Below are 27810 nucleotides of genomic sequence, written 5' to 3'. Positions count from 1 at the left end.
TAGGAATGTGAACCCTATCATGAACTGCGCATGTGAGGGATCTAGGTAGTACATTCCTTATGAGAATCTAATGCCCACCCTGCCCATCTCTGGAAAAATTGTCTTGCACAAAACTGGTTCCTGAGGTTGGGGACCACTGTCCTAGAGTTCCTGATTCAGTTGGTCTCCAGGAGAGAGCTCAGGCATCTTGTTTTTCAAAAGCTTTTCAGGTGATTGTAACCTGCAGCCCCAAGATTGAGAATCATTGATTTCAAAGGGTTGAGAATCTTGACTTGCCAGAGTGCCTCACTGGGTAGGCCTAGAAAAGGTTTCTCTTTATTATTTGAAACTCTGGGTGTTTTTCAGTGCAGCCCAAGATCTGTTGACTTTTCTTTGTCTCCAGACTCTCATTGAGTGAATTCAGATTTGAATTTGTCTTGAAATGCAGCAGTTTCAGATGGAAGCATTTTTAATGTAGTTCTTTGGTAGTGGTCAGGAGCATGAGAATGTTCTGAGAGATAATCTGCTCTTCTGCCTTACTGATAGAACTCCCAAAAGTAGGGCGGGCGTGGGGGAGTATGTGTCAGCTGTTCTTACAGTTGAATCAGTATCAGGAGAAGGAGTTAAGGAGTTAAATGTTACTCACTTCAGTTAACATGGTAGCTAGTGAAGTGGGGATCATGAATCCAAGTTTCGTGGGCCTCAATCTACTGATTGTAGAGGGTCTCCCCTTTCCAACAAGCTTATGGTAAATCCTTACATGTAACTAGAAAGCTAGGATAGGATTATAGAAAACTGGGTGATTGTCAACAGGGATGAACCATACACACACCTCAAGATCCACTTTTACACACTGCTCCTTGAGATCTCAAGGTTTCAGGAACATGAAAAAATAGTTTGTCACAAAGAAAAGCTTTGGGAAGGGGATTAAAGCAGAGCTTATTATAAATTTCTGTCTCATTTTACATCTCTGCAAGGCGGGAATGATCTCTTGATCCTTGACTTTTGTTGCTTTTGATTAAAGGAGAGAAATTGAAGGAGTAATATTTTACTCTTTCAATTTGGGGAAAGAGGTCTTTTTTTTATCAACTTTGGGCTTTAGTTAAGTAATCATGGAACATTCTTGTACAAATTATATTTAAAACCAAGCCAAACAAGAGCACACTTGCAAGAGAGCTAAATCTATGATCATCTTGTGCTGTATGTATTAGCCTGGGAGGCTTTCCAAAGGAATGATCATCTCTAGCATTCTCTTTGGCATTTCTGTGTAGTGTCATCATCTTCTGTGATATGCCACACAAGAAGGAAGACCAGTGGTTGATTTCTGGGGTTAAACTTTTAAAAAAAACTCTTCAGGATCTGGCCCCAACCCAGTATCCTCTTTCCTGCTTCTCCCCTCTGTACTCAGGTAATAGATCTAAAACTTAAATAGGCTGTGATTTTTTGTCTCTCTCTCTGTCTTTGTTGTTCTGTCTGAATAACATTCTCATACTTTTTCAACAGGCAAATTCCCAGCATCCCTTAGACACAATTCAGATGTCATCCCCTTTGTGGAACATTTCCCAATCCCTCACTCTCCCTCCAGCACCACATTGCTAGCTGTCCCTAGCAATATGTCTTTCTTTGTGTCCCCGCAGGGGATCCCTCCCCTCCAGTATTGGGTAGGGGATTATAATGTTTTTATGTGACTGTCTCTGACAGACCACAAGCTCTTCAAAGGTAGGAGTAGATGTGTATTTTTTTTCTTTCTTTTTTAAATAGTGATGGGGTCTCACTATGTTGACCAGACTGGTCTCAAACTCCTGGCCTCAAGCGATTCTCCCATCTCAGCCTCCCAGAGTGCTGGGATTACAGGCATGACCCACCATGCCTGGCCTACATGTGTATTTTTTGCATAGTAGTAGGTATCATACATTTACTATTAGTTGAGTTGCTTGAATCAGTAAGTGAAAGAGCAAGGGGAAGAACAAGAGTAGGATGAACCTGCGCTACTGTTTCCTTTTGTTGAAATTTTAATAAACTGAACTTCTAAGTCTCTGTTACTCCAGGGTTAGTTTTAGTAGAGGGTTCATGGAAAATGTTGATACCTAATTTGGAAAAGTAAAAGACGAAAAATTGGTGTTTGAAGTTTGTAGAGCAGAGTGGTAGCCAAGCAGCTTGTTGGGTTTGCATGGAAAAATTAGATGTCTTGGTGTACATTTTATCCTAATAGATTCTCTTCTTTCTGTAATCATAAAATAGGTTCTGGGAAGACTGTTGATGTTTTTCCAAAATACCTTTTTTTGACGTATATTTGAGATTTTCTGTTGGTCTTGCAAAAGAAAGTTCACTTACGCTTGTTAATTACATCAAATCTGAAATAATAGCTGTTCCTTCCATAATGTGATGATGCAAATTCCCAGGTGAGCATATTAGGTTTAGTGAGTCACATTTCAGACCACTTATAGAATCAATCATTTGACACCTAGTCCCAGTAGAGATTTTGCTGATTTTAGCTAATATCTGGCTTTGCACCTTTCTCTTCATTGCAGCTCTGAAACTCAAAATTGATTTTTTTCCTAGAATTGCATCCATCATTGGGCATGCGTTTAAATACCAGTAGTTTCAAAATAAAACAAAAAAGGGCTTAAATCTCAAATTATTGAGTAGTGCTGATCAAAAAAGCCCTTTCCTAAATTATATCCACAGTGAAGTTATATGGTTCTCCCCCACTCCAGGCTTGTTTGTTAAGAAAAAAATAACACAGCTGTTCCTAAAAGGCAGCTGATAAATTCACCTTCATACTTTATCTATGCTCCTCTACCCCAACTTGAAACAAATTTTGGAGACAAGGCCATTGCTACTGTGATGTGAAAGGAGCTCTCTTCCCCAGTTTCTGTTGTCAGGTTAGTGCAAATGTCAGAAATGGCCACTATCAGTTGTAAAGAATTGTGGGTCACTGTGGTCAAGTGCCCCAGTGTTGCTGTTAGTTTGGTCACTGAATGGAAGAAAGAACTGGCAGTTTAGAGGAATACCCCTGAGACAGAAATCTCATTTTAATCTGCATATTGCAGACTGGTAAACTTACTTGGAAAAAAGAGAAGGCACTCATAATGTCCCTCTATGTTGTGCTGATGAAAAAAAAAAAACCAACATATTGCTTGGGGCTATGTTTCATGAGGGCAGTGTTAGAGGCCATCGTAAGCTTTTTCTAAAGCCCATTAATTCTTTGAAGACCTGCATATGTTAAGTAAAGAAGAATTTTGCTCTGGAGCTTGTATTTTCATTATTTCATCTGTACCTTCTCTCCCGACATACGCTTCCTGAAGAGAGGGACTAAGCCAGAGTATTTCCTACTGCCCGTCATGCTTTGCCACACTGTTGATTGTCCCCACCATTTATGCATCTCTTGTTGTTCATTTCAGAAAGACTTCCGAGTGCAGGAACTCCCACTGGCTCGTATTAAGAAGATTATGAAACTGGATGAAGATGTGAAGGTGAATTCACATTCATTTTTATTATTTCTTATTGAAGCTAAGTGATGGGTAGGTTATTGCTCATTTCTCTAGAGCTCAAAGTTTAATTAAACAAGAACACACAAAAATTACTGTCTGTTGCTTTGTTGTTTGGTTCCTTTGCAAAATTGTTAAGTGAGCCAAAATTGAGCAGTTTTGGTTACTATATGGATCATCCTGAAAATTTTTTAGATGTTGAAAAAATAGTTGATGTTGGTTTTTTGTTTTGTTTTGTTTTGTTTTGTTTTTTTTTTTTTTTTTTTTGAGAGTTTTACTCTGTTATCCAGGCTGGAGTGCAGTGGTGTGAGCTTGGCTCACTGCAACCTCTGCCTCCCAGGTTCAGGCGATTCCCATGCCTCAGACTCCCGAGTAGCTAGGATTACAGGCGCCCGCCACCACACCCAGCTAATTTTTGTATTTTTTGTAGAGACAGGGTTTCACCATGTTGGCCAGGCTGGTCTTGAACTCCCAACCTCAGGTGATATGCCTGCCTCTGCCTCCCAAAGTGCTGGGATTACAGGTGTGAGCCACCGCATCTGGCCTTTTCTTTCTTTTTGAGACAGGGTCTCACTCTGTCACCCAGGCTGGAGGGCAATGGCATAATCACGGCTCACTGTAGCCTTTACCTCCCAGGCTCAAGTGATCTTCCCACCTCAGCCTCCCAAGTAGCTGGGACTACAGGCACGTGCCATCATGTCTGGCTTAATTTTTAATGTTTTTTGGAGCGGGGGACAGGATGTCACTGTGTTGTCCAGGCTAGTCACGAACTCCTGGGCTCAAGCAGTCCTCCAGCCTCAGCCTCCCAAAGTGCTAGGATTAGGCATGAGCCACCATGCCCAGCTGGTATCTCACAGTTCCTTTCACAGTGTAGTATATACATGTATCATCAAATCAACAGGACAGTGCCATCATCTTAGCATCTTATATAGTTTGTTGATCTGAACTCTTAAGAAATTTTTGATAATGATATTCTACCTGCTCTAACCTTTTGATATGTGAGTTTCTTTTACATGAATAATACTTGTGAGAGGGTTTGCGTGGGCTTGGCTATATCTGTATTCCTAGGAGTCCATCTCCATTACAGATCTCAGAGAAAGAGGAACTCTGTCTCTTTACCACTCAAAATTAATAGTCTTTTGTATTTTCACAGAAAGCTAACAATTGATAGTAATTTTCCCTTTTATTAGCTCCTTTCTTCCTCACAGTAGCCCTGTGAGATTTGATATAATAAGAATTATCAGTTCCATTTTACAGATAATGGAAATAGACACAAAGAAGTTAAGTGACTCACCCAGAGTGATAGGACCAAGATCCCATTTCCCATCTGCTGCTTCTTTAACTCCAGAGCTCTTTCTGTGGCTGTATCCTACACAAACTACCTCACCAAAGGTTTAGAACCTTGTTTGACCAAGAGCTTCAACTTTGAAATCAGACACATCAAGGAAGTTTATATGGCTTGAGCACTTCCTATATGCCAAGCCCTGGGCTGGGTACATATATTATCTCATTTGATTGCCACAATAAAACTGAAAGGTCATCCTCTTTTTCAGTACGTGAAAAAGCCCAAAAGGATGGGAAGCCTGCAATTTTATCCAAATCCATTGGCTTTCAAGCTCATTCTCCTTCCTCATATTGTTTCTCCTTGGATTAGAACCTAAACCCTGCCACTTACTGGCTCTATGGCTGTGGGCAAGTCACTTCATCTCTCTTGAACCCTAGTTTCTTTGAAAGGCTATTATAAGAGAAAGCACCTTGCACAAGATTTGGCACATGGTATATGCTAGATAAGTGTTCTTTCTCCCTGTTCCCTTCTCCCTGTTACCTGCTTTGTTCCCACTCATGGATTTATTTTACCTTGGAATCTCTTGAGCATACCACCTCATTTTTTGACTCTTGCCCCATAGTCCCATGCCAAGCAATGAGGCAAGAGACAGAGTGGTTTGAATGACTTACTGGTGATTGACAGGGAGGGCCTGTGTCTGTTACAGATGATCAGTGCAGAAGCGCCTGTACTCTTTGCCAAGGCAGCCCAGATTTTTATCACAGAGTTGACTCTTCGAGCCTGGATTCACACAGAAGATAACAAGCGCCGGACTCTACAGGTATTATCGCAGACTTACATTAGGAAAACTGGGGTGAGCAGTGGCCTTTGCCTGTTCTCCTGCGTGGCATTGGACCAAAGATTGTTCTCCTTTAGGACCAAAGATTGTTCTCCTTTGGCCTCTATCAAGCTGACATGTAATTGGCATCTCCACTGTTGGGAGGCAGACATATCTTCTAGCCATGGTGATTTTGTTTCTCCACCAAAAATCTTAAATCAATTCTCTCCTGGTTTTCACAGCTTAGTGACTGAACTCTTTTCCCTTGGTGAGCCCTCATTATAAACAGAGGCTCAAGTGATAGAGTATTTACCTGTTTCCAAATGTAAACAACTTCTGGTTGGGAGCCTTGAGAGATTCCAGGAAGTATCATCAGTCTCACTAACTTCATTAGGCTTTTTGTTCCTTGTCAGCCTTCCTGGGAGTCCTTTTCTTTTTCTTCTTCTTCTTTTTTCTTTAATTTTAATTTTAACCAAGCAAATCCACATTCATACTGTATGCAGAGCCCTTGGTCATTGACTTTAGAAACCCTCACCCTATAGCCAAGCCCTGGCTCTTAGAGGAAAGATTTCCCAGATACAAGAAGAGTGTAACAAGTATAAAACAGTGGCAGTATTTTAACAATGAAGCCAAGAAAGTAAATTATTTTCTCTTCTTGTTTTCCTTTACCTACAAAGTAGAAAATGCATGTGTTTATTCATTTATTCTAAAAATACTTACTGAACACCCACAATGTGCCAGGCACTTTTCTAGGCTTTGGGGATTAACAATACACAAAACAGACAAAAATCCTTACCTGTGGGAAGCCTGCATTCTAGTACAGCTTGTCAGTGCGGCATAAAGTTAGGATTTGTGTACATTACTATATGAAAGTTTGAAAGCAAAAAATGCTGAGCTCCAATAAATGATACGCATGTTGAAGTTACAAAATTTATGTTGCCTTGAAGTTAGTCTGTGGATCCAGAGAGATCCAGTTAAAGCTCCCTTCAAGATCAGTTCAGATTAGAAAATAAAATAGGCAAAACACTTGGACAGACCTTCAGAAAAAAAGATAAACAAATGCCCAATAAACCCATGAGAAGATGTGCAACATCATTAGTCATTGGGGAAATACAAAACCGCAGTGAGATACTGTTTTACACCCACTACAGTACCTAAAATAAAAAAGACTGACAATACCACAGTTGGTGAGGAAGTGGAGTGTCTGAAACTCATATATTGCTGGTCTGAATCTAAAGTGGTGCTGGTCAGAATCTAAAGTGGTACAGTCACTTTGAAAAAATATTTGACGTTTTCTGATAAACATATCCCCCTACTCTGTAACCCAGCCATTTCACTCCTAGGTATGTACCCAAAAGAACTGTAGCCATTCTTATATAAAAATGCTCTTAACAACCTTGTTTATACTACCCCAAAACTGGAAACAACTCAAGTGTGCATCAGTATAGGAATATATAAACAAATTCTGAGGTATTGATGAAATGGATTCCTCCTCAGCAATAAAAAGAAACAAACCATTGCTCCATACAACATGGATAAATCTCAAAGATACTATGTTAACAAAAGGAACCAGAAGGAAAAAATTACGTAGTGCATGATACAATGCATTATTACCACCTATAGTGATAGAAATCAGAGTTGTGGTTGCCCAGATTTAGGGGAGTGTGGGGAAGGATATTGACTGGAAAGGGCTAGAAGGAACTTTCTATATTCCTTTTTTATTTTTTGAGACAGGGTCTCACTCTGTGGCCTAGGCGGGAGTGTAGTGGCGCAATCACAGCTCACTGCAGCCTCGACCTCCTGGGCTCAAGTGATCCTCCCACCTCAGCCTCCCAAGTAGCTGAGACTACAGGTGCGTGTCACCATATCTGGCTTAAAATTTTTGTTGTTGCTGTTGTAGAGATGAGGCCTTACTATGTTGCCCAGAGCTGGTCTTGAAACTCCTGGCTCAAGCGATCCTTCTGCCTCAGGGAATTTAAAAAGCAAAATAAAAATTTTAGGAAGACCAACTTAAGTGTATCTATGTTTCCTAAATACTCCAGAACATCTTATTATATGCTGGAGATGTTTATTATTTTTCTTTTTCCCCTTTTATTCCATCAATAAATGAGCCATTTAGATAGGTAGAGTAGATGACATCAAAAAATGTGACACTATATTGTAGTCATCTTAAATGAGTTCTGGCAGTCTTAAGATGGGCCCTGCTTCAGTTTGGGAGGGTTTATTGTCAAGCTCGTGGTTGGCAAGAAGGGTGGACTAGAGTTTTGCATTTCAGAGGCTTGGGGCCATCACAGATACAAGGGAAAGAAAAAAAAATTTCCATCCCCTCCTGTTTTGTCTGATAAGTCACCTTTTAAGGTGTGGTATATAGAGTTTGCTAAAGATTTCTGTTAGTGTGTTAACATTTTCCCCAGCATTTTATTATGAAAAATTTCAAACATAAGCAAAGTTTACAGTGAATACCTGTATACTTACAACCTAGATTCTACCATAAACATTTTACTATGCTTATTTTATTCCCATATCTATTTATCCCTCTATCCATCCTTCAAGTAATCTGTTTTTAAGTGCATTGTAAAGTTTACTTTGCCCAAATACTTTAACATGCATATCATTCACTAGAGTTCAGTGTTTTTTCATATTGTTTTTCCTTTTACTTTAAATCTTTAGTAAAGTACACGAATCTTAACTATACATAATATGTTGGGTTTTAGTAAAAATCTTTCAATTTTATTGTTCAAAGAAAGGAAGTACCACACTTGGAGAGAAACCCCCATTAGAGCAGGTCTTGGTTTCAGTATCATTAGCCCTCTGACTCCTGTGTTCTCTGACCTCTCTTGCTGCTGTTCATAGCACAAACTATGAATATCAGAATTCTCACAAGCTATGGTTTTTATTTGGGAATTCAAAACTGCAATGATAAACCCATGGTTTAAGTATTGCAATTTAGAATTCCCAAATAAAAACCATAGCTTGTGAGAACTTAGTGTATATAGATCCAGTGACTTGAAAATGTTGCAAAAAGTTATTGAATTAGTATTTTACCTAAGAAATCCAAAATAGATTATAACTACTTGTGAACCAAAGGGAAAATATTATTTAGGGCCTTAAAAAGATTATAAACCTAACTTTGCTAACCCACAGAGTGACCAGAAACCTACTAATTGAGATTACTAGGTTTGTAATTTGAAAATCGCGGGGAGAGGATCAAGCAGGAGTAGCCGTGGTTGGAGGCTCAGATATCCCATTTTACAGTGTGAGTTACATGTATCTCTTTCTTTTTTGTTGATGGTTGTCCACCACGTCTGATCATTTAAAGTATATGAGTTTGGCTGTGCTTATTTCAGCTGTAGACTTACCCGTAGGTGTTTAGTTTGGCTTAAAAGTCGTCTTACCTTACTTGGAGGGTATAAAGCCAAGTGAACTAGTTTCTCCCCAGGCTAATTTTTCACACCACTTTTCTTTGTTACAGAGAAATGATATCGCCATGGCAATTACAAAATTTGATCAGTTTGATTTTCTCATCGATATTGTTCCAAGAGATGAACTGAAACCTCCAAAGCGTCAGGTGAGCTGTGAAGGCATTGCAGTTGCTGCTGACTGAAGAGCGCTTTGCATACTGGTGTCAGATACGCTCCTTCTCCTCTCTCAGCACAAGTCATTTGCTATTCCTTTTGCTCCTCGTTTCTAGACCAGATTCATTCTTAACATCTCCTTCTGTTACTCATTTCTGGATACTTTTAACTCAGTGCCTCTGAAGTGGTATTTCAGTGAAAATAGACAAAATGAAAATGAAAGACTTTAGTTACAAATGGTAAAGTTAAGCTCATTTCAAGTTATCTTAGGAAGTCTATCAGAGCTCTTCATCTGGGATAGGAGAATATTCCCAGAAAGTTATAGATTTTAGATTTTTAAGAAACAGCTTCTCTATGTGCACAGTGGTATTTGGAGTGAATGGACTATGTTTTCTCTTCCTCTATATTGTGGTTCTTTATGTCTTTATATAGTGCCCTGACTGCACACTAGAATCACCTGTTGGAGTTTTAAAAATATCAGCGCCCAGGCTCTAACCCACATCAGCTGAATCAGAATCTCATGATGGAGCCCAGGCATCAGTACCTTTTAAAACTCCCTGGACGCTTTTAATGTGCAGCCAGATTTGAGAACCACCACTTGAGCTGTTTTGCAAGCAATCACAAGAAAGAATATGAATGTCTGCGTTCCCTTCTCTTCTGCCTGCCCCTCTCCAAAGGTCACACTAGTTGTTTTTTCAGCATCTTGGGTACATATAGCTCTTAATTGTGATTGTAATAGACCTCTGTCCTTTAGAGCTCATTGTTTTTAGCATGCAGATTGCATGATTCACTAGGTGCCACTTGGGGAATAGTGGCAGAATCTCACAGGAGCAAAGCTGTGCCTTGTTCTGCTTGCTTTGTTATATAAAACTTTATTTTTAATTAATTATTTCATAGTATATTATCCTTAGAAGTAGTCATTCAGTGACAACCATTCTCCCCATCCCAGCCTGTATTAATAACCAGTCAGAGAAAGTCTAGGAGAAGTGGGCATCCTAATGAACATTTGTAATTCTGACCCTGCATGAGGGCCTTTGGATTAGCAAGCCCTCTGTCACCTCCTTACTAGAGTAGGGTGTGCCTCACTGCGTCTCCGTTCTTTCTGGGCAGTCTTTGCTACTGTAAACATCCTTGACTGGAAGCTGTAAGGTGTTCAGAGGAGCTTTCAGTCGGATGTTTACAGCGGCAGGCTGCCACAGTCGTCCCCAGCTATGCATCGGCTTTGAAACATTGCAGGTTTGTGCCCACAGGCTCAGTTCCTCCTCTTGGGGGTCCTTCCCTCCTCTCTCAGAAGTCACAACAACAAGAACTCAGGCCATTTATCTTCCTTCAGAACAAAGAGTATCATACACCTGCTTTCCTTGTTGAAATTGTTTTCTCCTTTTGTCTATCAGAAGCCCCCTTTAAAACAAGATAGTGAGCTCTGTGATGAAATCAGGCCTTGCTCACTCTCATTGTGCTAACTCCTTGTTTTCTATGGGCTGCCTGCTGAATACACTGGCTGGAGAGAAGGGTCACATCCTGTCAGTTCCTCCAAATTCCTCAGTGCTTCTGGGTCTCTCGGGGTGTCATACAGCTCCTTATTCCATCTTAGCCAGACTTGAAATGCTATGATCCATCTGCTTTTAAAGTGTGTCTAGCTGAAACAGCTTCTTGTTGCTTGGATTTAGTTCTTTGTAGGTGTTCAAGGCATTGATTGGCATCGTATTCGGGACAGCTGCTGCCTGGCCTTTGAAAGGTTGAGATTGCTGAAAACTGGCCTGAAATTCTAAGATAGCATTTTTAATCCTCTGTAGACACGAAGTTTTCCCAGGCTCCAAATTGGCTGGCACCTCCTAAAGTCCTTTAAAACGCCTACTCTCCAAAACCCACCCTTTCTGAAGGAGGCAGCAGTTCACTCTTGCTACTAAAGCGAATGTACTTTTTTCCAGTCAGGCAGGGCTGGATGCACAACACTGTAGAGATGGCCCTAGGATGTGATGCTGCTCTTCTCTGGCACTGTTTGTCAGTCTCAGCTTCTGAAAGGATTCCAAGAGCAAACTCAGGGAGGCCACTGCTAAAGTTGAGCAAGTGCCCCATTCTGGATTGATCCAGTCATTAAAGCATTGTTCTGCCGCTTGGGGCAACCTCCCACTGCTGGGAAAAGGAACTAGTCAGAAATACTGAAATGTGAGTCTAAGGCCCTGACTTCTCAAAGATACTTGAGAGTTTCACTTGTTCTTCAGAGAAGCAAGTAAAGATTATTTGAAGGTAGGAGGTAGTTGAGGCCTGACTTCTGCCCCACTAAAGCTATGAGTTGAAAGTTCCTGCCCATTGAAATGTCATTATCTTTTCACCCATTTCTTTAAACCAAGCATAATCATTTCCTTGCTAGCTTGACCTCCATTGGCAGAATGAGACTTCATAATGCAGAAGAGCCTTGGATATGCCTTCTTCCATTCCAGTGATTTGAGAACAGTTGTGCCTTGTCCTAACAACACAAACCTAGGTGCCTCCACTTGATTCTCAGTGTCCTAGATACTGTCTAGTTCATAAACAGTTTAAGAGGATATAGTAAGCAGCATAGGAGGAGCTCTTTACCTGTTCTCACAGCTTTTGGCAAGAGATATTTTGGGTTCTGGAAGGGGTTTTTAAAGGGTTTGCTTTTTGTCTGACAAAAAGATCATGTTCAATACTAGATCAGCTATAGTCGGGGATAACTGGAGACTAAACAATCACAGGTCATGGCTAGAAAATGCAGGTGTCTCCCTGCTGCCTAGCTTCCTACACGGCTGGTTCTGGGGCTCTCATTCCTGTATACCCTCTCATTACCCAAGAGCTTTTCCAAGTTAGGTCTGGATTTCAGTGATTTGTGCTTTTTGTAAAATAATAAGGGAGATCTCAGTGGAACACAAGTACCTTGAACCTACAGCTTTGCAAAGAGCAGTTGGCTTCTGTTTCTTGGCTGCAAAAGGTATCAGTATTTTAGCCTTGCCACAGCCAAGACCTAGTTTCCAGGCTGACATTTATTTATAATGATGATAAGTTGGGGTTGAAATGGAGTTTACGTTGCCATTTTTAAATTGTTGTGGAAATTGAGACCTAGATGAAAATAAAAGGGAATCTCCTTTTCCTTCTGCCTCAGCATAATCATATTGAGGGTTAAAACTATTTGTGTCTGAAGCACAGACTATATTAACCTAAAAAGTCAGTTCATATATTAACTTAGAAACCCAGAATGTTACAGGTGATCCCTAAGCTGGGTAGATGGCTGTCAAGTAACCATGTCATGCAGAGACCCATGTTTCTCAGTGGCTAGATACTGGCAGTCCTAGTTTTAGTATCCTAGCCCCCAGACTTCAGGCAAACAAAGGATACTCAGCTCTGTTCCACAGGGGACACTAGCTGCTTCCTCACACTATGGCCACAGAGTCCTAGAGGTACCAAAAAAGAGTTTAGAGACTACTTTTTTCTATTGGTAACAGCTGTTGGGTTAAGAGAATTTGTCACACCAGCAAGTTGGATTCAGAGAAGTACTTTCCTGCCTCTAACTGTCTGCCTGTCTAAATCCGTTCATCATTCAGTAAGCACTTATTGAGTGCCTACCTGGGAACGCAGGGGATAGCAGAGAGCAAGAGAGAGCTAGGCTTTGCCCTCATGGTGTTTAACATTTTAGTAGAACAGTTAATTTGACATGCAAGTGCAAAAATGTATACTATGAGGACAGTACTTTGGAAGCACTGTTCAGGGCACCTAACATAGTGTGCGGATGGGGTCAATACCAGCTTTGTAAATGTTACTTTGGGGAGTTTGAGGCAATCCACAGGGTCTGTGTACATCTAAGAAGTGTCTTTTCCTCTTTTCTGGAACGTGGGAAACTTTGCCCTGAATAAGGACATGAGTAAATTTAGCTAATATTTTTACTCAGCCAGCCCAAGTGGTTCTGTGTTTTTATTGTTTTTGTTGTCCCAGGCAGGGGCACCATGTGTCACACAGGTCACTCCGGATCAGACGCCGTTCTGTGTCAGTGGTCAGGGGCTGACCAACCCTGGACCCTGTGGGCTATAACCATGCTGTAGTGTGTGTAAACATCCTACACTCTCAGCTGTGAGCTCAAGGTGGCTGGGAGAGGGTTGTTTACTCCTTCTGCCATGGAAAACATCAGCTGAAGAAGGAACAGTCTCCACTCCGCAGATCGGACAGAATGCGACCTCCCTAATCAGCCAAGGCAGTACCCCAGCGGAGAGCTGTCCATCAGGCCCCCTGGGTTGCGCTTCTGTGGCTAAGTACAACCAGAACCAGATGTGACACTGGATAGACATGCCCTCAGTGACCACAGAGCTTTCAACAAGCTGTGAAAAGCTGGGTACTTGCCTACCAGTGCTCTCGATCCTGAAATTTCAGCTCAGGAAAAGCCCTGTTTCCCATTAACCTGTTCTGTCCCCCTTGAAGTGGTGGGGATAAAACGAGAAGAGCGCTGCCTATTTGGGAGATTGGGACCAGGCCTGAGAGGCATGATGTTTGGGTAGCATCTTCCCAACACTTGCAATTAGCACTGTTCTCAGATCACAGGCCTTGACAGCATTTACTGACAAGCACTGCTGGTGCGTGGTTTTTAGTTACGGTACTTATTTGCCCGTTTGCAACTTATCATGCAATGGGTGATTATTTCATACTTCAGAAATTGGCTGTATGTTTTGTGAAGCCTATAGGATCTGTTATTTTTAGTTTGATTTAGCATAACTGGTCTCTTTGAATTCCACTTTCCTTTGGCTTCAAATGTGGAGAGCTCAGCATTCAGCAGGCAACTGCACATAGCCTGTTTGGGGGAAGAGTGGAAATTCACTGTGGCGGCTGCTGAGTCGGTTCTTTTCCTCTTACCTGTCTCTCTTTCCACCCAACAGGAGGACGTGCGCCAGTCTGTAACTCCTGCCGAGCCAGTCCAGTACTATTTCACACTGGCTCAGCAGCCCGCCGCTGTCCAAGTCCAGGGCCAGCAGCAAGGCCAGCAGACCACCAGCTCCACGACCACCATCCAGCCTGGGCAGATCATCATCGCACAGCCTCAGCAGGGCCAGGTCTGTGAGCTGCTGAGGATGCCCATCCAGCAAGACAGTGCCCCTTAGGTTTTTGGATGGGCAGAGCTTGATGAGGGCAGAGAGGCAGCCAGATCATTATAGAGCACTGGATTTAAAGTCTGGAAACTGGAACTTTTCCCCAGATTCAGCTACTGGGGTGAGATGTTACCCTAATCTCTCTGGACCCTGTTTTTCTCAAAGGTCATATGAGGAAAGTGTACTAGACAGTGTGTTCTCCAGGATCCCTATTAGCTCAGAAATTTTAGAAGGAAAAAAAAAATGTCTGAAATGCCTTATGAAGAGTAGAGGTGCTAAAGTGAACTCCATGCCTGCTGTCTGTGTGTCTGTGTCAGAAGTGGAATTTGTGCCCTTAAAGGGAGAGATTAGGTATCATTGCCAAGTTGCATACTCCTTCTGCCCGTCATTTCTCTGTCCCATATTTGTGTCAAGTGACCTTCTCTTTTTACGATAGTAATCAGAGGACTCTTTCTCTCCCCAGTAGTAGTGTTGAGAGCAGTAGCATTCATGTTTGTTGGGGGTTGTGTGAGGCTGCAGAGAACTCTGTACTATGAGCTCTGAATCCAAATTCTCTGTCAATCATTATTTATTCATCAAACACTGAGCATCCTCTGAGAGTAAAGTTCTGTACTATGTATTGGGCATACAACATGAATAAAACAGTCCTTATTTTCAAGGAATTCACAATTTAGTTGAGGATACAAATACTTAAAGGTTGTACCACCACGTGGGAATGTGTATAGGGTGTTATAGGAACACATTTAAAGAAGTACCTTGGCTCAGCGCAGTGGCTCATGCCTGTAATCCCAACACTTTGGGAGGCCAAGGTGGGAGGAACCCAGGAGTTTGAGGTTACAGTGAGGTAGGATCATGCCACTGCACTTCAGACTGGGCAGCACAGCAAGACCTCTTCTTTAATTAAAAAAAACAAGGCAGGGGCATGTGGTGGCTCATGTCTGTAATGCCAACACTTTGGGAGGCCGAGGCAGGAGGATTGCTTGAGCCCACGTGTTCAAGACCAGCCTGGGCAACATGGTGAGACCCCGTCTCTACCACAACATCAGAACATTAGCCAGCCATGGTGGCATGCTCTTATGGTCCCAGCTACTTAAGAGGCTGAGTTGGGAGGATCGCTTGAGCCAAGGAGGTCAAGGCTACAGTGAGCTGTGATTGTGCCATTGCACTCCAGCCAGGGTGACAGAACAAGATCCTGTCTTAAAAAATATATATATGTGTGTGTGTGTGTGTGTATATGTGTGTATTATATGTGTGTGTATATATATGTATGTGTGTGTGTGTATATATGTGTGTATTATATATGTGTGTGTATATATATGTATATGTGTGTGTATATATATAGGGGAGGGGATGAGTAGCTAAGAAAGATGTGAACGAGGTGGTCAGGTAATGTTTCTGAAGGGAATAATGTGAGTCTTGGGGAACAGTGGAAATTAATCAAAGAAAGTGGGAAAGGGTGGTATTGCCAGTAGAGGGCACAGCACAGGCAAAGGCTCAGAGGTGAGAAACAGTACCGGGGGCCGTGGGAAAGTAGTCAGCGTAGAGGACCATCTAGGCAAGTTCAGAAAGATAGATAGTAAACACATCCTGGACAGCCTTGTATATTCTAATAAGGAGCTGAGTTTGCCTAGAAGAAAAAAAATGGGGTGGAGGTAGATTGATTGATTGATGTTTGTTTAAAGGTAAGTTCTCACTTGGTCACTCAGGCTGAAGTGTAGTAGCACAATCATAGCTTACTGCAGCTTCAAACTATTGGGCTCAAGTAGTCCTTCTGCCTCAGCCTCCCGAGGAGCTGGGACTCCCGGGCATGTGCCACCACACCTGGATAATTTTTAATTTTTTTTGTGGAGATGGGGTCTCATTATGTTTCCCAGGCTGGTCTCAAACTCCTGGCTTCATGCCATCCTCCCACCTTGGCCTCCCACAGTGGTGGGATGACAGGCATGAGCCACCATGCCCGGTTAGGAGGTAGATTTAAGTAATTATGATTTGGCGAGGTGCGGTGGCTCACACCTATAATCCCATCACTTTGGGAGGCCAAAGCAGGAGGGTCGCATGGGCCCAGGAGTTGGAGACCAGCCTGGGCAACATGGCAAGACCTTGTCTCAAAAACAAACACACAGAGAATTAAAAATAAGTAATTATGACTGGGCGTAGTGGCTCAGACCTGTAATCCCAGTACTTTGGGAGGCCGAGGTGGGCAGATCACAAGGAAGGTGAGGAGTTCAAGACCAGCCTGACCAATATGGTGAAACCCTATCTCTACTAAAAATACAAAAATTAGCTGGGCGTGGTGGCGGGCGCCTGTAGTCCCAGCTACTCGGGGAGGCTGAGGCAGGAGAATCTCTTGAACCTGGGAGGCAGATGTTGCAGTAAGCTGAGATCGTGCCACTGCACTCCAATCTGGGTGACAGAGCGAGACTGTCTCAAAAAAAAAAAAAAAAAAAAGTAATTATGATTTTAGAATTTATTCTCTGATCATTTTACTTAACCGTATAACAAAAATGTATTGAGTGCTTGTTCTATGCCAGACACTGTGCTAGGCAGGAGGGTTCAAAGATAATGGCTGCTCGGTCACTGGCTCAAGGCCTCGACTGTACCATGATGCCTAAGGGACCTTCTTTGGCTAATGCTTGTGCCTCCGCAGTGGGAAAGCTTTACCTGCCAAAGGCTTTATCCCTTTACAGAGTGAACTTAGAGGGAGTCTGCCAAGGGCAGGCTCTGATTGGCTGATCATCCTAAGAAGCTCATGGCTGTTGTGCCCTGACAGCAGGGCACACCATACATGATTTGACAGCTGCCATGCTAACACAAGCCCTCATTTTCCTGAAATGATTTAGAAATACCTTGGAAATCCTCTTGGGAAAATTGGGTTGATACTGTACAGTGATGAGTTGGCAGCGTGCATTTCTTTTTAGTCAGCGAGAATTTCATCTATGCTCTTCTCTGCCAACCCAGAGACATGCTCAGCTTGGAGCTGATAAGGCTTGTGAGGATGGTGAAGTTGGTCCTTCCCAGCATTTCCTGGCTGTTCTTTCATCATCCTGCTGCTTCAGGGTGGCCTTGTGCTGTGTCACATCTCCCTGGACCCGTAGTGATGGCTATTTCAAGTTGAGTGCAAATATCCTTTGTAGGACAGAATACATATGTATTAAAACAGAGTTGGAAAGAATGCATATTTTGGTAAAATTAATCCTGTGTTTTCTGTCATAAATTGGAAACTTATTTCTGGAGGTTGGGAATAGGCTGAGTTGAAAATTGTGGTACAAGAATGGAAGAGATGTTTTCTGTTAGCCTAGCCCACTGCATGTACTTTTAGAACACACTGTCATCTTTCTTTTCTGCCCTCCTCCAGTTTATAGTAATTTCTCCTTAGTAATCCCTTGAATCTCATCTGTCGTTCCCGGAACACATCCCCTTCCCTTGTAACTTTGGATGCATAGTTGTAATTTTCAGTAACCTATGCAGTCAGAATTAAGAACATCAGAATAGCAACATCAGTTGAAGTTTATGATTCATTGAGAGTTCCATAGTCTTCTTATTGAGGTGATTAATTCAGAGTGAGGAGAGATAGTGACAGAATTCAAGTCAGGGATTGGGTGTACAGGTGTAGTTTAAAAGGCTCCACCCACGCCCACACCCCTGCCGCCCCCCATCACTACCACCACCAGATGAGCCCAGATAGGCTCACTGCTCTAGGTAACCTGTAAAAGTCACAAATAGTACTAACGGTTTGAGATTTGAAAGAATAATTGACCCTTTTGGCAGCTTGTGTCTTTACCATCTCAAAAGAGTACATTTCACAGGACTATAACCATTGTGTGTGAGAGACAATCTGCCAAGTCATACACATTGAGCAGAAATTTCTTAAATCCGAGATTGCTATTTTTAGAAAGTTAGAGTTCTTGCTTTCTTAAATTCTATTAATTAGGGGTAGACTTAGTTAAGCGTCTGTGTCTTAACAGTGCCCAGTGAGTTAGCAGTGTTTGCTCTCCTGTGGGAAGCCATGCTGTGGTCCAGAGCAGCCATCTGGCCAGTGTGGGCAGGAATTGCTCTGCAGCTTGAATGGGGTGAGAGCCAGTGTGCACTAGGGCCAGCCTCGGAGATACACCCCTGTGCTTTATTTTTCTCTCAGTGTCTTACATGCCTAAGAAAGAGCACATGATCCTGAACTAAATAAATTCATACTGACCCTTTCCATTTAATGTTACCCTCCAAATTCACCTGCCCCAGACTTGACTTTGGCTATTTCTGAAGTAAACTGTCATGGTTGCTTTTGATTTTTTCTGTAGTGTATGTGCCTTATCACTAAAGGGGCTGTGAAAAGTTGCAGCATTTGGGGCACAGAGATTTATGTTTGGGACCCATGCAAATATTTGTACTGTGAGCCCAAAAATATTTTTGGTTTTTCTTTCGTTTTGGAGAGTAACTTCAGCAATGCTGTAAACCCAGAGGACTCTGTAGGTTATTACTAGTATTGAGATGAGTTTAGGCATTCATGGAGAGGGTTTGCTCCCGGCACATTGCTCGTTATTAACCTCTCGGTAATCCTGTGGGCTCTGAGCCTGAACTCATGCAGCATTCTCATAACTCTTCCTTTCAGACCACACCTGTGACAATGCAGGTTGGAGAAGGTCAGCAGGTGCAGATTGTCCAGGCCCAGCCACAGGGTCAAGCCCAACAGGCCCAGAGTGGCACTGGACAGACCATGCAGGTGATGCAGCAGATCATCACTAACACAGGAGAGATCCAGCAGATCCCGGTGAGTCCTGCCCTGAGGTCTGTCTTTACAACTTTATAGAAGGAAATACTTAAAGATAATATATATATATGTATGTATATACACCTTGATACATATATATATATACCTTGATATATATATCACACGCATGCATAATCCCTTTTTTTTTTGGGGGGGAGGGGACAGGTCTTGCTCTGTCACTCAGACTGATGAAGTGCAGTGGCTTGATCTCAGCTCACTGCAGCCTCCGCCTCCCAGGTTCAAGCGATTCTCTTGCCTCAGCCTCCCGAGTAGCTGGGATTATCGGCACGTGCCACCATGCCTAGCTGATTTTTGTATTTTTAGTAGAGACAGGGTTTCACAATGTTGGCCAGGCTGGTCTGTAACTCCTAACCTCAGGTGATCCACCCGCCTCGGCCTCCCAAAGTGCTGGGATTACAGGCGTGAGCCATCACGCCCAGCCCTCAGTACTTATTTATATATATGCGTGTATGTGTTTGTTTTGTTTTTAACCTGTATGCTCAGTGTTCCTGACCACAACTTGCTTCACTGTGTTTGTTTCCTGCTTTCCCCACAACTTGCTTCACTGTGTTTGTTCCCTGCTTTCCTTTAATCTAGGTTCAGGTTCACCACTATTGGGCAGCTCCTCTCGATTTCCCCTCATTCCACCTATGCAGGGAAATCATTGTAACCACTACCCATGCCAAGGCCCAAAGGCCCTGTGAGGCAGTCCTGTATTTGATTAGCAGAGGATAAGAGGGAGGCGTATAGGGAAGGCCATAAATACACTTGTTGCATATTCATGAGTCAGTTCCCAGTGGAGCCTGCAGCAAAGTGTATTTTTGGCTTTCATATAACTTATCCATTCCTTTACTGTGGACTGCTGCTTCCTGTGTGCCTTGAGGGATTTCATTTCTTAGATTTGTTGGCTTTTTTATTTGTACTCCTTCTTTTGTAAAATGTGTCCTTAACACTTGCAGTCTGTACATTGGTCATTTTGACCCCCCAAAACTGGAAAGTGAGTGAAACAGAGCAGTCCTTCTATTCCCTGCCCTTTGCCATTTTTGTCATAAATGAAACGTAGGCAGGTATAGAAACTCACGTAGACTTGGTTAACCACTTCCTCTGTGAAAATAACTTAAAGTATCCTTAGATCAGTTTGGGAATTGTTCTTCATCTGAAGTTAACGTAGTAATAGGCCAAGAGAAAGCTTAGGAAAGTGGAGTGTGTATGTCTCTTTCTCCACCTCTCTCACGTGTGCTTACGATACCCATGGATTGCAGATGACTGAGCTCTGCCTTGATTCATTGTTTCAGTCCCCAACCTCAAGATTTCTGTTGCATGGTTCTCATTTTTGCAAGCAAAGGCACCACCACAGGTTCATTTAAGCCTGAGAAGAGTTCCACCTTGCAGATACTTTAACCCTCTGGGGCACAGAGCTTTAGCCCAGAAGATTTGTTGCAGAATTCACTACTTCATCTTCACTGGCTCAGGCACCTTCTGTAGGAGTCTTCATTTCCAGACTCTTTAGGCAGCTCATTGGAATGTTCCTAATAGTGATGAGCTTCAGGAAGGAAACTTTATTTCCCTTTCAAAAACCCAGAGCTTATTTTCTCTGTAATTAATGTAAAAAAAAGCTATGAGGGTCCCCAGACCTGTCCTGCTGTAGAGGAATGAGGGACGGATCATCACCAAATGTCTTAACCTAGGCCAAAAAGGAAAGCTTCTTGGTTTTGTTGAAGAGCTGCTTGGAACCATTTGGCTCACAGCTTTTCAGTCACATTTGGGTTTCTGCAAAGAGCTCTTCCCAGCTAGAAAATTTTAACATCCCTGCAGCTGTCAGTATACCTTCTCCCACTCCTGGGACAAGGCTTTAGTCTTTCATCTTGTGATCCCTGGCTGGAGTTCTGGGGACTCCTGGGACTAGCCACCATCAGTCTCTGTAGATGAGGTTTTCCAAACCTCCGCCCAGCTGCCTTCCTCCCCACAAGCAACTTAACATTGTTGCCAGGAAGCTGCATTATAGGATTTAGGTGGGGAATTCAGGCTTGGCACCACAGCCTCCCAGCAGCTTCTCTTGGCATATTCTCAGGAAAGAAATGACTGCAAGTCATAATAACTCTTGCCCTGTCTCCTTTGAACCAGATTTTTAATGGGTTTAGATTGTGTGTCCCTCCGTCTTGCCTCAAGTGGGCAATTCTGGAATGGTCTACCATGAACTTGAGAGGTGGTTTCTTCTTGGTAGTTCAAATTCTGTGAGGCTGGAAGTCTCAGAGAAGCATTTTGATTGAACACTGCGTGCAGGAATGCAGCTTCATCCCATTAGCATTTTCCTCATGGAAGAGTCCTGCAGTGAAGTTAGCTCTTGAAGGCCAGAGGGAAATTTGCTCCAGAGCAGAGGCTTGAAGGCCAGAGGGAAACTTGCCTGTTAGCCACAAGAAGCTCCCCCTTGCAACAAAGGCAGGCTGGGCAGCCAGGGCAGGTGGTTTCTGGGGCCCGCAGATAGAGACCTAGTCTATCCACGCTGCCAGAACCCCTTTCATTTCCTCTAAATCGAGGGTGTGAATGTCTGCAGTCCTCCCCTGCTGACCATCATCTTTGCTGAGGTACAGTTCTCTGATGTGGTAACTGCCTTGGTCCTCTTTTCATCCCCAGCTCAAAACACTAATACTTTCGTGGTACACTGGAGCATTAAGAGCCTGAGTTAAGGCTTTTAGCACACAATTAAATGCAGCATGTGGTATTATTGTATTATCTGAGATTTAATCGTAAGCATGAGAGACTCTAAGGGCGCTTTTGTAGCTTTGGTTTCCCATGATGGGGTTTTCTGTGAAAGGTTTATTGATTCTCCTTCCTCTTGGGAGGTGTTTGGCCAGAAGCTAGTGCTGAACACCAAGGATCCTAAAAGCCCCACAGACCCCCATCCAGCCTGGCTCTTGGGGACAGAGATGGTTAAGCAGGCCAGCTTTTGCCTCCAAAATGTGCAGCATGGGGCAGGGCAGTGTGAGAGCTGTGATGCGGAATGATGGCTGTTTGCTTTGGGCTCCTGGCAGATGCTGGATCTCTTTACAGTATTGGGAATTGTGGGAGATAGGAGCGAAAGAGGCCCACACTTAATGTACAGGCATTCTGATGATGTCAGTCAGATAAATTCCTAAGATAAGCTGTGATCATGTAGCTAAGAGCTGGCAAATAATGAGCATGCAGCCATGCTGTTCTCACCTTTGTGACAGGATCTTCTGGGAGTTTTTTCTGAAGTCCGTTCAGGGAACATATTCTCTTCTGTGCTGTGTGACTTGTGGGATGTGGATGTTCTGGTTTTGCTTGTTTTGACCTCTGTTTAAAAGAGACTTTTTTCAGCGCAGGCTTCTTTGGAGGGCTTGAGGGGTAGGGGGCAATCACCATCTCTGGTCATGGAAAGTTTGCCTGTTTGAGATTATACTCAATGTCTTATGGTCTCTTTGTCTCTGCCCCTGCTCTAGGTGCAGCTGAATGCCGGCCAGCTGCAGTATATCCGCTTAGCCCAGCCTGTATCAGGCACTCAAGTTGTGCAGGGACAGATCCAGACGCTTGCCACCAATGCTCAACAGGTATGTGCCCCAGAGACACAAGGCTTGTGTTGGAGACCAGGAGCAGATGGCTACTGACAGGAAAGGAGTGCTCAGCACTCAGCTGTCTTGCCACCTCATCCTTCAGCCAGAAGCACCACACCCACACCCTCCATATCTCTTCTGCACCCAAGAGGCATGGGTGGTAATTGGAACATTAGATTCAAAGTGTTTTCTTTTACCATCTTGTTCTCAAGGGGCAAAGAAATGCGAGTCAGGGGAAGCCTCAAAGGTGCCTGAAAGAAACCTTATAGGTGTGCACACCCATCAGACCTGGGAAATGTTCGACAGATCGCCTGATCGTCAGGCTGTTTCCATCTTTAAACCCAAGTGGCTGTTGTGTTCTGGCACCTCCTGTGCTCTTTGGAAAGCTTACTTAGATTTTACCCCCACCTCCCCTTGCATCCCTAACCAGAAAAATTGCCCTTCTCCTCTCCTCTCGTGCCCTACAATATTGATGGCTATGAGTCACAGATGGTGAGGGGGCTGCCTCCCTGGGCTTGGGGGTGTTGAGGGACGTGGGTATTATTTGCAGAAGATGGGGGGTGCTGGTCAAGGGGAGGCATTGTTAATGGATTCTTTTGCCTCAGACCCAAAAAAAGCAGCGATCGTTTGAGAGCTGGACCCGTCTGGCCCAGTTGCATTTCTGGTGATGTATCTATTGACAGTGGTGACAGGGCTGAGTTTGTAGAGCAGGTCTCCAAAGATCTCATTTGGGAAAATACGAGGAATGAGCCAAAAGCAAGGCTTCTGAGTTCCATATAGTCTCTGGGATCATTAAGGGCTCTTTCTGTGCCCACTCCCTGGCTTACCTAAGGACTCGGCTTTTCTGTAACTGATACTGACTCACACCCTTCCCCCAGCCCCTCTTTTTAACCTCGTAAGATCCTTCCCTGGGATCCAAAAAACATAATTGCGTGGGAGTGGGAGGAAATGAGAAGGAAGCTTCTTGGTTCCTCAGAAGTCAGTCTGGGGCTGGGCACAGTGGGTCACGCCTGTAATCCCAGCACTTTGGGAGGGAGGCCGAGGCAAGTGGATCACATGAGGTCGGGAGTTTGAGACCAGCCTGGCCAACATGGCAAAACCGTTTCCACTAAAAATACAAAAATTAGCTGGGCGTGGTGGTGCATGCCTGTCATCCCAGCTACTTGGGAGGCTGAGGCACAAGAATCACTTGAACCCAGGAGGTGGAGGTTGCAGTGAGCTGAGATTGTGCCACTGCACTCCAGCCTGGGTGACAGAGTGAGACTCTGTCTCAAAAAATAAAAATAAAAGTCCGTTTTGGGAACAGAGCTAAAGCCAAAAAATGAGAGAGGTTGGGGAGAAGCAAGAAAGTGGTAGCTGAAGGCAATGAAAATCTTTGTAACAACAGGTTGTAATTATGACAACCTAGTACTTAGTAGGTGCTCAGTAAATGTTTGTTGACTGAAGCTGAATGAATAATATGTAAATAAAATTTAAAGGTAAATGAAATCTCAGCTAATATGAATGGCAATCCTGCTGGCCATAGAGCAGTTAACCTTCTTATCTATGTGGAATATTTTCCATTTGTCTCAGGCTCACTTGTTTATTCTGCAGACATTTCTGGAATACTAACTTTGTATGGGCTCCTGCCCTCAAGCATCTTATAGGCTGTTGGAAGGAAAAGGACCAAAATAAGGAACAATAGTAAGAAACAGTCATGAAGCCTGTTATACCTGTTCCCTTTCTTGTTCTTCATAGCCTCATGGGTAGGCCTGCAGGGGTTGTTTTTGGCCATGGTGAGGACATTTGAGAGGACAGTCCTTGTCTTGCAGGCTGGCTGTGATGATTCCAGGAAATGGTACACAGAGGACACTGCTGGCCAAATGTTCCATAGGAACACATGTGCATGCACACCGCAGTCTTCTTTCTAGTTTACCAAGCTGCTCCCAGCAGTTGTCATTATATATGCGGTTCTACATGTCAGTACATTTATCTAAAATCCATTCACAGTCCACACATAAGATTTTAAGTACTTGTGATAAATGTTGTCTTTGTTCCATTCCCTGTCCCTCCCCCTTTCTCCTCCCCTCCTTTGGCCCAGAGGGCTGCACAGTGCCTCTCTCGGAAAAAGTACTTCATAGGTTTGCCATGAGGACTGCTGGGGCCAAGGCCACTTGCTCGCCAGGGTGTTTCATATTCCAGTCAGATGATCTGGGTGATACGGGTTTGGTTTGGAGCCCACCTTCCAAGAATGAAAGAGACCACTCACCACTTTGTCTGACACTTTGCAGTCCGCCTTCACTGGCTGAAAGACTGACTCTTAGGACTTCTACCCCAAACCATAGCACCTAGGGGCCATGTGTTCTGTTTGAGCCTCAGACTTTGAGATGAGTGGGTGGTTGAGGGAGTAGGCATTCGTTAGAGAGATGGGTGTGGGAACTATCTATTATGTACTCCAGGATTCTCGATGTCACTTTGTGCTGCCAACTCTTGAGGTAGCCATCAGTGCTAGATTAGGAGGAGTGCTTGCTTTCTTACTACCCATTGAGCACCTGCTGGGCACTTTATATGCATTGTCTCATTTGACCTTTTTGACCCACTTCTGGGTGGTGGGCTGGTGGATCAGACCCTGCAGCTGACATGTCAACTCTACCATCTTGATTCTTACAGATTACACAGACAGAGGTCCAGCAAGGACAGCAGCAGTTCAGCCAGTTCACAGATGGACAGGTAGGGTACCCAGCCTGGGCAGGGGCAGAGGGTGAGGAATTGCGGGGCAGGGTAGCAGGTAGTATCTGGGTTTGGATGGTTAGGGCAACTGTCCTGTCCTCTACTAACAGTGAGTGGACAGAAATTGTTAAAACAAGTACAGTATTTAAATCAGGGCACCTATCCTTTAGTTTTATAGACTTAGTGGGAACTAAAAATAATCTTAGACATGTAGCCCAAATTGCCATTTTGCAGATGAGTAAACTGAACCCCGGAGATGAGAAGTGCCTTGTCCATGCTCCCCTAGATGTTCATTGCAGAGCCAGGACTAGAGAGCAGGTTTCCTGTTTCTCTCTCTAGAACTGTATTTTTTCCCCCTAAGCCATGATGCTGTTTTAATAGCATGGACTGTTGAGACGCAGAGAACACGTGACCTCTTGAGCTCTCTGGGTGCCTGAAATTCAGTCATTTTCAGTCCATGCGAGGAGAGAATCTTCCCTTTTCCCTCTGCTTTCCGCTCACAGTACAGTCCCAGAGACCCCTGAGGACATGATAGGATGACATGCCCAAACTTGTGCCCTCTGCTGCTCAGAAGGGAGAAGAGCTGGCATCAGGACCCACCTCTAGCTTCTGCCAGCACCACTTGCTAGGCTTACATGCCAGGGCTCCCGTGAGGGCTTGGCTTTTGGCTTCTTTGGGGAGCACCTGGGAAACCAAGTAGTCAATTAGCCCTGACCTTCCTAAGTGGCTGTGTGAGTATCTTCTCCACCCCTGGAGGGTCTTGGCTATAGTTAAGTGTGTAATACCAGGCCACCTCCTTAGCAGGGCCCATGGAGAAAATTCAAATTCAGTTTAGTTTCAACCTGAGCCAGATATTCTGAGAAAAGTTGAGGAGGGGGTAATCCTACTCCCCTGCCAGTGTAGATGACCAAGAGTTGGGGAAATGCTGACTTCCAAGCTGCTGGTACAGTGGTTCGAATTGCTTGTGTTTGCCACAGAGGAACAGCGTGCAGCAAGCTCGAGTCTCTGAGCTAACGGGAGAGGCAGAGCCCAGAGAAGTGAAAGCCACAGGAAATTCAACTCCCTGCACCTCTTCCCTGCCCACCACACACCCCCCCTCACACCGGGCTGGTGCCTCCTGTGTCTGCTGCTCCCAACCCCAGCAGAGCTCCACTTCCCCTCCTCCTTCTGACGCCTTGCAGTGGGTGGTGGTTGAGGTATCTGGGACCCCCAACCAGCTCGAGACCCATAGGGAGCTGCATGCCCCTCTCCCAGGGGTGACCTCACTCTCTCCTCTCCACCCCTCGCAGCAGCTCTACCAGATCCAGCAAGTCACCATGCCTGCGGGCCAGGACCTCGCCCAGCCCATGTTCATCCAGTCAGCCAACCAGCCCTCCGACGGGCAGGCCCCCCAGGTGACCGGCGACTGAGGGCCTGAGCTGGCAAGGCCAAGGACACCCAACACAATTTTTGCCATACAGCCCCAGGCGATGGGCACAGCCTTCCTCCCCAGAGGACCCGGCCGACCTCAGCGCCTCCTGCAGGCTAGGACACTGGTGCACTACGCCCCATGCCTGGGGGCCGAGATTCTCCAGCAGAAAGATGCAATATTTTTTGTTTCCTTTTTTTCCATTTTTTTCTCCAAGGAATCAATATTTCAATATGTTGAGTGTGTGTCCAATGCTATGAAATTAAAATATTAAATAACATATTTATGGCATTTTCTTGAAGAGTGTGGTTGAAGAAATATTTCTCCTTTTGTTTTTCTTTTTTTTTGTTTGTTACTGCCACGTCTTTTTAGGAGCAAATCTCCCCAGGGGTGTACGGTATTTCTTGACTCTTGGAACAGCTGCTACCCCCAAGACTTGCCATGTTGTTCTGCCCTCAGATGGAATTAGGTGAATGTGTGTAGCTGCTTTTTCACTCGTGGTCCTCTCCCCATCCCTTGCTCTGACCCCAGAGCTCTGTGTATTTGCATCCAGAGGCCATGGAAACATTCCTTGCATTTAAGAGACAGATTTATTCCCCGTGGAGAGTGGGTGGATTCATTGCCACACTCTTTTCTCCCAGGGACCCAGGAATCTAGGACTTTGTGTGTTTGCTGCCCACCTCCCTTTTATTTTTTAAATGCATTAAAAACTGTGCTAGTCTCCCTTGCATGGACTTCAAGCTGCATGAAATGCAATAAATCTCATTTTAGATAATTTAGAGTCTGGGTTTCTGTGTCTGGGGGCATTCATGGGGCCACTTCGCTTGGAAAGGTTCATTTGCCCTCAGTTTGTGTGTCTGGGAGAGAGGGCCACCCTTGTGAGAAGGGGATGTTCAAAGCTAAGGGAACTCAATGCTGTGTATCTAATTCAAACTGAGGTCCTTAGCCGATCTTTTTTTTTTCTTGCTCTGTTGCCCAGGCTGGAGTGCAGTGGTGTGATCACTGCCCACTGCAGCATCAATCTCCTGGGCTCAAGCAATCCTCCCACCCCAGCCTCCTGAACTGCTAGGACTACAGTCAGGTACCACCATGCCCAGCTAATTTTTTTTATTTTTTATT

General features: G+C 44.1%; 1 protein-coding gene across 5 annotated transcripts in view; it reads left to right on the top strand.

Moving 5' to 3' along the window:
- The window catches only part of NFYC (nuclear transcription factor Y subunit gamma), a 79756-nt gene extending 52290 nt beyond the window's left edge, over window positions 1-27466 (top strand). For 4 of the 5 annotated variants that reach the window (XM_054492891.2, XM_063657224.1, XM_054492883.2 and 1 more), the window contains 8 exons: window positions 3384-3455; window positions 5462-5575; window positions 9045-9140; window positions 14031-14204; window positions 18844-19002; window positions 22464-22571; window positions 25224-25283; window positions 26261-27466. In XM_054492891.2, the coding sequence (XP_054348866.1) occupies window positions 3384-3455; window positions 5462-5575; window positions 9045-9140; window positions 14031-14204; window positions 18844-19002; window positions 22464-22571; window positions 25224-25283; window positions 26261-26692 (1215 nt within the window). In that variant the 3' untranslated portion in view covers window positions 26693-27466. The remainder of the gene's footprint in view (window positions 1-3383; window positions 3456-5461; window positions 5576-9044; window positions 9141-14030; window positions 14205-18843; window positions 19003-22463; window positions 22572-25223; window positions 25284-26260) is intronic. The other variant, XM_063657239.1, reaches the window with a different exon arrangement.
- The last annotated feature ends 344 nt before the right edge of the window (window positions 27467-27810 follow it).

The sequence above is a fragment of the Pongo pygmaeus genome, chromosome 1 (genome assembly GCF_028885625.2).
Source record: "Pongo pygmaeus isolate AG05252 chromosome 1, NHGRI_mPonPyg2-v2.0_pri, whole genome shotgun sequence".
In the NCBI taxonomy this organism is placed as follows: Eukaryota; Metazoa; Chordata; class Mammalia; order Primates; family Hominidae; genus Pongo; species Pongo pygmaeus.
This window is presented reverse-complemented; position numbering and strand designations above follow the sequence as displayed.